A 9,670-nucleotide genomic window follows, 5' to 3' on the forward strand; every position below is an offset into this window, starting at 1 on the left:
GCATATAAGGTTTCCCTCAACATTATTTAGGATGTTCTGAGCCCATTAAAACTCATAACTCCCGCGTTTGATCAGCCGCCTGGCCCGCCCCTGACGTTAATTAGGCTTGATTTGCTATACAATGTTTCCTATTATGACGCCATGTTTTAATTGCTGTCGAATATGCATATTTTCAGCATAGTGCGTGTCTTGACATGCTCGGGAGAGATCAAATTATTCATAGGCCCTATTTGTTATTTATTTTATGCCCTCTTATTCGAACCAGAGGCAACAAACGCTACAAAGATATTCGATTGTTCATATTGTCAACATCAATTTGATCTCCACTTAGTCTCACCTCCATTCCTGCAAAGCATTTTATCAGCGCGTTATAGTGGAGCCAGGCCTATACGCCTCCTTTCTTGCCCTCGCAACAGGCAAAACACCCATGTTCTCGTGGCTTCGCAGCAATGGTGCAGGTTTCCATATTATTCTCGTTTAGTGTGTTTTTGCCTGCCTAAATGTAGGCCTAAGCCCTCAAACGAGCTGATGAACGACGGGGTTTATATATTAACGTCGCTGATAAATATTGCATCGCTGGGATTGAACACTTCCAATGACGCGCGCGCGTGTGTGTGTATGTGACCGGCTGCCCCTTAAGAAAGACACTCGAAGAAAATACCGAAAATCAGCCCCCTCCCCTAACCAGGCTGTCAATAGTGCAGCCGGCCTCCAGCAGTGGCTGCTGTGTGCGTTTGCGAGGGAGGAGAAAGCCATAGTAATGTAACAGAGCAACGAATCTCCAAGGCCTTGGCGCTGCACTCAAGACTCGGGCTTCATTAAAATTTCATACGCAGCGCTTGGCCAAGGTCTATTTATGAAAATGTGCTTTCCGCTTCATGGGAAACACTAGTCAGAGAGGAACCAGGGGGATGAATCCTAAAGTGTAGAATTATATGCTTATATGTTTGCGCAGTCTTATCCCTTATAATGCATTGTTACAAAATACACTCGCAAGACTGAAAGTGTCGTTTTTCACTCCGCATATTTGACATCTATCATAGGCTTATGTTATTTTCTTTGAATGGTTAGTAAATAATGTACATGCTTTTTAAAGGCCATGCAAATCTGAAGATGTAGACTGGCAGGTGTATTCAGCTGAGTGTAGCCGTATAGCCTGAATTCCCCTATGAACAAATCATCACATTGAGGTTTGGCAGACATTATTCGATCAGTGTGGGATGTGAAGGTGCAGCAGCGGCAGTTGATTGCATCATGTTTGTAATATAATGGTCTTGGCCAAACAAATGTTAGCCTTATAATTGAATCTAGCATCCAAACATACCAATATCAGCAATTCTGTATTTTAGGCCTAATCATACAAAATAAAAATAAACATATACAGTGTATTGGTGATGAAGCTATGTGCTTGAAACTGTGTGTTGTTGTGTGCGTGCCCTTTACCAACATTGGCTGACAAAAGTTATCCGAGTGTGTTCACATCAGCCTCTGCCGGTTTGAGAGGAAGGAATCTGATTTGCGTAGCAATGCTCTTGTTTTGGGTTGTACAGGAAAACACAAACGAGACAATAAGGCCTTCCACGTGTTAATTATTTAAGTCACACAATTAACGAGGACTGTCCTGGGATTCACTCATCCAGGACTATCTGCTCCACTCGGCAGAGACAAATTAGGCCTCGGATAGAATCAACGGGGTTCTCAGTGCAGGTTTGGACTATAGGGCTCGGAATATGCAAATAACATCATAGGCTATATAGCGAGCATTACTATAGGCTGCCTACAATTACCCAGGTCTATAGGACAAATGAAAAACAAACAGTAACCTATGTGGGCTATTTTAATAGTGTACTTATAGGGTAATTCCGCCACTTTTCAACCTCATATTCTATATCCAGCACTAAACCAGTGTCTATGTGAAAACAGCGCATTTCTATGATTTGGGATTAAAAAGATAAGAAGAAAGGTCATAAAAAATGATTTTCTGTGACATCACAGGGTAGGATTAAACGTTGTTTTTTTAACAGTGATTTTCAAAACCTGCAATGAGTTTGTAGCCAGAGGGAGGGTATTTTCTTGTTCCCCATGTCAACATGAATCTTATAGCTTTTGAAAATCACTGTTTAACTTTTGATGATGTCATGGGGTATAACTTTTGAACTTTATATGTGTTTCCACAAAACCTCGAAATGTGCCTTTTTCACATATGTAGACACTGGTATTGTGCTGGAGATAATGAATATGAGTTTGAAAAGGGGTGGGATTTCCCTTTAAAGAGCAGCCAGGTCACCCCTGAAACAAGCATGCACTGTGACTTTAGAACAGTGACTCGGAGCGCCAGAGTATAGTGATCTAAAAATGATTGTATTTTTAATCATCTTTTTAAGCATTTTGTAGGCTACATCCTGAACTGCATGACTGCCGACCAGATAGCTTGATAAAGTTATTATTCATGATTCTTCCATTTATATCTTATACTTGCTGTTCCAGAGCCAACTCCAACAGTTAAACTCGATACACAGCTAACCTTGATTATAAATTGTTATTTATATATCATTTATACGCATCAATTGAAGTACGGTTCAATTATAAATAAGTAATTGACGCAGTGATGTACTACATTCTTTGTTAGGCCAACATACCGGCACATGCGTTTTCATAGTAGGGCAAAATATTTGTCAATATTGAGAAAGCACATTCATTATAGGCTATGGGTGAGGAGTTTCTGTCCTGAATGCAATATTCAGAATTAAAAGTCTGCATTTAAAGCCTGTTATATACCAGAACTTTGGAGTCCAGTAATAGTTTAAATAACCCTTAAATTGCTAATGATTGTAAAGATACTGTCTAACACTTTTTATTGAAATAACCTTCTGTAACGCACAAGTAAATTATTCAAATTCCCCAAAATAAGCAGATATTACAAACAATTTACACATGCATTTAGTCAAATTTGATAGACGTTTCTGTTTTCATGTTTTTAAAGTTATTTTGATCAATGTTTTTCATAGCAAGTTGTCATGATTTTTTTGTTATTCATTCAAAATGTTGTGTTCCTCTGACACTCAGGCTGAGAAATTGGCGATTGAGCTAATCTGAGTAACCTAAAATGGCAGCAATATGGGTAATATTGGCGATAGTAGCGCTGGTGCCAGACTTTCAGCTCGAACTTTGGAATGCTATGGGCTATTAACTCAATTGACTGTAAGATAAATATTAATTCATATTTTTGAGATGTAGGGGCTGCAAAGCCCCCTAGGGGACAAATCTGGGGTGGCTCCATAGGCCTATATCTTTTGCAACAAGCTATTTTGATTGTATTGCTTAAGTGTAGCTGCTGTTAGTGATATTATGCTGCTATTGTTTTTTTGTTTTTTTTGTATCATTATTTCTATTGTAACATTTCCTCATTCACCCCAGTCTATTTCGTCCTTAGTGGCAACCCTCCTGATGTGTCACATCAAAAAGTTCTGTCTGCTAACAGAATGATTGTATTGAATTGCTCCGAGGGGAGAGGACCCGGGCGCGTGTTGGACAACACTACCATTTCCTTCTGCGCGAGGAGATCTCCTTCTTAACAAACATACAAAAATCAATAGTATCATAACAGCTGGTATTTATTATTCATTAATAACGAGTTTTACAGGCATGAAACCACCTGCTGAACACGAGGGAGAGCCCTGGAACCCCTGACATTTTCTGGACTGATAAACTGTCAGTCAACGTCTGTCATGTCTCTCCTCTTTCGCATCTGACTGCAGAGGCTCCACGCGGACTGCAGGGTCGGGATGAACTAGCTGGGACTCAATGATTATGCAGACATGTGGAAAGGACTTGTCAAAATAAATTAGAAGCTGATATTTATAATTGATTGATTAACAATGCATTTACTCCAACGTTTGTAGTAAACTTTACATTCTGAACTCTCCTCTAAATGTTGTTTGCTTCAAAGTGATAGTCCAGTCTTATTGGCCTAAATCTTACTGCATCAACGAATAAATAAACTATTAAACATTTTATGGTGCCATCCTCAGTTTAACTTTAAATATTTGAAAGCAAAGTGTATTTGGTCTGATGTCCTTACGTTCATTACCTAAACCCTTGAAGGCCCCAGTTTATGCCGAGACTTGGTCTAATTCAAAGTTATTTTGACGTCCGAGGAATAAATGGTTTTCTTCTTAATGTTTGATGTGGTATTTTCGATAGGTACTAGGGAAAAGTGTAACGTCATAATAACACATGGACTAGACTAGACTAATATATGCCCTCCCAATGATTCCTTATTCTAAGTGTTATTTCTTATTCAATCAGATCAATAAAAAAACTGATTGTGAATTCAAAAGGAGCACAAGAAAGTAAACATTGATCAACATCGAATTGAATCATTCATATGATCATTTGATTTGATCATTGACGTAGCTTTCATAAAGTACTGTCCATAGCCTACTCAGAAATAGCTTAAAATGGTTCCACAACTGATCCGTCAACCTCCCACCCGAGTGTGTTCTCCCATTTCAATGAACCAGATGCTCTAACAGACGAACAGACATCGAATTGAGACTGTTGATATATTTACTTCAAAAAAACTGATAGGAGAAGATGAGGTAAAACGTGCATGGTTTATTTTAGTTTCTGTCGCTTACACAGACACATTTAAGCACACCTTCACAAATGAAATATACGTTGTATTTTAAATAAGTTAAGTTAAAATAAATAGGTAAATAATAATAAACCAAACTAAGTAAAACGGTAAAAAATATAAATAAGTCAACAATTCCTCATGTTTAGAATATCTACAAAGTGCACTGAACTCTGGGAATACAACATAACCAATATTTCCATTAATTGACCAATATTAATATTATTATTAATAATAATAATTTTAAAAAGAACAAAAATATTTTCGTTTTCATGTGAGGACATAAAATGGACGTTTTACAAAGTAATTATTCCAAATAATTTGATTGTCAAAGCATCATTGCAGTGAAATTAGTACAGACATACACCATGTTTACTTTCTGTGAGTCATCTAATTCAACCATAACTTGGTGGATAAAACAAAAAAACGAAGAAACGATTAGTTTTTTGTGTTTTATACTCCTACAGTCCAAAATGACCATGAATGTGCCAACACTAGCGTAATGAGGTAGACAGATAGTAGACTATACTGTGTATGCCCGCGTGTACGTGCGATTGCCCGTGTGTATGCTCTCTTATTGCAATGCATTCAGATGGGTTTTTAGAGCTATTAACTCACAGCTAACGCCCTACAAGTAAACCATGCAATGAATGATTACAACTATACCCCCGTGTTACGGAGAGCCAACCGTCTCTGAGACACATACAATGATGACAACATTACGCCCTAAGCATCAGTTATCTTCTGCAAACAACAATTCGATTTTTGAAAAAAGAACGAATTCGATGCGCTCTTCACACACAGGTGAAATGTAGCCTATTCACAAATATGTACAATGATAAATATAAAATAGTTATTCTGACTCAAGAGAATAATAACAATTATTATTCGATTTCCATTTTTGTACAATAATTGCCATGAGTTAAGAGGTGGGTTTTCTCTTTTCCGCCTCCATGGAGTTTAATGATGTCGATCTCCTATTTCACTGTATTGTATTCATCGATGTTCAGTTTTCAATTTCAAAAGGTATACGTTTTGCCCCGGTGGATGTTGGTTTTCAAGTCTTTATCCCAATTCAAAGGAACGAAACACATCTTGTCTGCTAGCCTCGATGGACCTTAGCCGTTTGCCTATTTGCTTCGGATTTGTCTATTCGAGGAAAGTTTTGCTCTGTATTTTCCTAGTGTGTCGCAGAAAACTTCATCCTTTTCTGCTTTTGCCTCTGATTGCAAAACCACACCCTGACCACGTTCTTTTTCAGGTCCAGTTTCTCGGCTATTGCTGCAATCTTCTCAGACGAGGGCCTCGGCTGCACGGCGAAATATGCCTCCAAGGAGCGCTTCTCGGGAGCAGCGATGGAGGTGCGTTTTCTCTTCTTGTCTCCTCCGTTGAAAATCTCTGGCTTGGTCATTTTCTCCCGCTGCGCCCTCTCCGCCTCCTCCAGCCACGCTTCCAGGATGGGTTTCAGGGCCACCATGTTGTTATGAGACAAGGTGAGGGACTCGAACCGGCAAATCGTGCTCTGACTGAGGCAACCGACCCCGGGGATTTTAAGGTTCGCCAGGGCCGAGCCCACGTCCGCCTGCGTCACCCCCAGCTTGATCCGCCTCTGCTTGAACCGCTCTGCGAAGGACTCCAGCTCCCGGGGGTCTGGCTCTGAGTCCACGCCGCCGCCCAGCGAGGTGTGCGAGCCCATGCTGTGGGGGTGCATGTTCATTGCCTGTTGGTGGTGGTGGTGCTGCTGCATGTGGTTTATGGCGGACATGTGAGAGTGTGGATGGGAGGCAGTGGAGCAGACGTCGGAGCCGGGCATCCCTCCCAGGGAGACAGACATGCCGGGGGTCAGGTGGTCCAACAGGTCGCCATCCAGGCCCTGAGAGCCCTGGTGATGGGGGTGATGGTGGTGGTGGTGCGAGGTGAGCACGGACGGGTGGTGGAGGTGGGCCGAGGATGAGGTGGGGGTGCAGGCCATGCTGGTCATCGTGGTCATGGTGTGGTAGGTTGCGTCTGGTTTATAAGGGTGGCTCTTTGCGATATCCACCGCCGCCAGCGCTTCCGCCCTCTGCAGTAAAGTCTCATCGAAGCCGGCGAAGATGTTGCTCTGCAGCTGTGAGATGGAGAGGAACAGGGGAGGCAGAGAGGGGGACGGTTAATAACGCTCCCCATACAGGCACAATTCAAATAGTTTAGGATACCTATGGATAACGTTTTTAAGATGGGAATGATGGGAAATATATTATCACAGTTTGGATTACGCATCCATTACGCACGAGGTTCGAAATGTTTAGCCTTTGTGAAAATATAAAAATGACAATATCAATAAGACATTTCTTAAAATAAATTGTCCAAATATCCAAACGGATGAGTTAATTTCATATCACTCAGAGACTATATCAGCCTAGTATCATCCAAATATTAAACCGTCACATTTGATTATTCGTTAAGAATGAATCTTTCAAGATAAATAATTTCTCTGCACCTTGGAATGAGAAGAGTTTGACATGTGAGCAATACGAAATATCTGATCAGGCAAATCACATGATTTGGCATATAATGTATAAGCGTTTAGTGTTCGGTTTCACCCAATTCTCCATATACTATGCATGCTCGCCTTCATTTAAGGCTACTTTTCATTATTGTTAATTGGATCATTTGAATGTGACGATAACTCACCGAGTGAGTGGGCATGCATGCCCTCCGGATGGCCTCTGAGGTCGATTGCAGAGGCGTGTATTTGGGCTCGTGCAGTATGGGGTGCATACTGAAAGGTTGTTTGCTGTTCATTGACATCATGATTGCAGAAGTTAGTGAGGGTCGTTGTCCGTCTTCCTCGTTTTGCTCCGTGTTGGTTCGTTGTCACTAGAATCGTCTCAGGATTAAACAAATTGATAGAATGGTCGGTCGGTTGGTTGGTTGAGGTGATGGTAGTGATGGTAATGATGACAGGTTTAAACCTCCTGTCTTCTCCCCTGTAGGTCTCTCTCTATCCAGTCAGACTCCTCTGCTTTTGGCTGTAAATGGCTGTATGTAGTATGGATACCTAGCAGCCACCTATAATATAACGTCTTCCTGGCCCCGCCCCAAAGATGGGTAATCGCCGCCTCCTTTCCCTATTGTCTCCAAATGTTACTGGGAAATGTGTGTGTAGCCACACCTCTTGAGGGCAAAACCACCACCCACTCCAATGCAATGCGTTTGGAGTTTGGATTTTGACAGGTGCAATGGTATTGGCTGGTTGTCATACGGACAACACGCCCACCACGCGTTGCGCAGGTTGCTGTGTTTTCTGATGGATAGGATGGATTTTATTCTATGTCCCAATTTCTGCAATAACCTCATAATAAGCTTTTTAAATTTCAAATGAGCATTCAAAGCTCGAATTTAAAAAGTCATTTTAGTCCCTGCATTTTAGTAAATATGGGATAAGGTGAAGAAAATTAATTTGTAATATCCAAAGTGAAATTAAATATCAATATCATACCAGTGAAATAACTCCAGTGAACAGTGGATTCAGAGAGGCTCCTGTTTTATATCAATAATAGATGGACGACCACACACAATAATCCTCCCTGACACCTTTCCCTTGCTTTCCTAGCAATTAATACATCAATTAATCATTGCTCATTTACTTTGTGGCTCGAACCACAGTATGGATCCCCAATTAAAGAATAAACAGGTCAGAATGGATATGAAGCACAGAGAGGACGATGAAATATTTACTGTTGAACCTCAGGTCAATGGAGCAAGACCTGTCAATCACAGCGTATATCCAGAAGGCTGAGGTGATGGAGATAGACCCCCACTCTAGGCATGGTTCCCCCACCCTGCCCTTGTCTTTCCCTTCCCCGGGTGGGGTAGGGCTCTCCTAGGGACCCCATTTACAGAACTACGGCTAGGGTCTTTCCTCCTGACATTTGCTGCTATACACATCATGTCAGTAATGAGACAACCTCAGGAAAACCAAATAGAGATAACTTTTTTCTTGTTATGCTTACAATCTGCTGTTTACCTGGTGTTTGTCATAGAAATGACATGCTGAAACAATAGTTATATACAGTAGCAATGACCTAGTCATTTATTTGGTGTCCATTGAAACAAGCACCAGGCACCAGAAAGAAAAAGTGCAACAAGAAGTCTTACTGTATTATTAAAAAATCTACTTATCTGAGCTTCGTCCATCGCTCTAATTGGGGATCTGAAACCCCAGACCTGCATGTGCGTGTCAGGGAGACACAGAGAGAACTGTGAAACCCCAGCCTTGTCAGAGCGGAAGCCCCATAATAGGACAGGGAGTCTATGTGACTGTGAGTCAGAAACAGAAACCTGAGTGTGGGGATGGTGTCGGTCGGGGTGCAGCAGGCTCAGGCTGCAGCCATTGTCCCCCAGCAAATATCTCTTCTCTCCGGCAGGACTGCGGCACCCGCTCATCAAATATACATCACCTCCACTGGGAGAGGCTTTCCTCTGGGACAAACAGACAGGCTAGGCTGTTGGCTGTGGACCGCCCAGCTGTAGAGGAGCAGACAGACGGACAGGGAGAGAGGGATAGACTGATGGACAAACAAAGAGAATGACTTAAAAGGCAGAGAAACACACACACAGACATAAATAGACACTTGGATTGGCAGAAAGGAGCAGAGAAGCAGGCAGGCAGGCAGAAGTAAAAAAATACACAAGCACATTTACATCATGATCCTGATCTCTTGCTCTCAGACTGTAAATTATGACTATGTAAATAATCCTAACACCCATTGCCTGTGTAACACTATAATTTTTGTCCGTCCCCTCACCCCTACCCGGGCTCGAACCAGGGACCCTCTGCACACATCAACAGTCACCCACGAAGCATCGTTACCCATCGCGCCACAAAAGCCACGTCCCTTGCAGAGCAAGGGGAACAACTACTTCAGGTCTCAGTGCGAGTGACGTCACCCGATTGAAACGCTATTAGCGCGCACCACCGCTAACTAGCTAGCCATTTCACATCGGTTACACTTGCCAGCCCCACTGTCAACATCATATATGTGTGTTGGT

At 41.9% G+C, this 9,670-nt stretch overlaps 1 protein-coding gene across 1 annotated transcript; it reads right to left on the reverse strand.

Moving 5' to 3' along the window:
• Positions 1–4,602: 4,602 nt before the first annotated feature.
• Positions 4,603–8,808, reverse strand: LOC129868480 (brain-specific homeobox/POU domain protein 3-like). The gene is made up of 2 exons (XM_055942497.1): positions 7,310–8,808; positions 4,603–6,743 (listed from the first exon to the last, which is right to left on the reverse strand). The coding sequence occupies exons 1-2, from the start codon at positions 7,427–7,429 to the stop codon at positions 5,817–5,819; spliced, it is 1,047 nt and encodes a 348-aa protein (XP_055798472.1). The 5' UTR covers positions 7,430–8,808; the 3' UTR covers positions 4,603–5,816.
• Positions 8,809–9,670: the final 862 nt, after the last annotated feature.

The sequence above is a fragment of the Salvelinus fontinalis genome, chromosome 13 (genome assembly GCF_029448725.1).
Source record: "Salvelinus fontinalis isolate EN_2023a chromosome 13, ASM2944872v1, whole genome shotgun sequence".
Classification (NCBI taxonomy): domain Eukaryota; kingdom Metazoa; phylum Chordata; class Actinopteri; order Salmoniformes; family Salmonidae; genus Salvelinus; species Salvelinus fontinalis.

What these genes read in the sequence shown, in the direction of transcription:
- LOC129868480 (XM_055942497.1), bottom strand. Translation starts at nt 7,429, where the DNA reads ATGATGTCAATGAACAGCAAACAACCTTTCAGTATGCACCCCATACTG. An exon ending in CATGCATGCCCACTCACTCG is followed by an intron (nt 6,744 to 7,309) that starts GTGAGTTATCGT and finishes TCCATCTCACAG; the next exon opens with CTGCAGAGCAACATCTTCGC.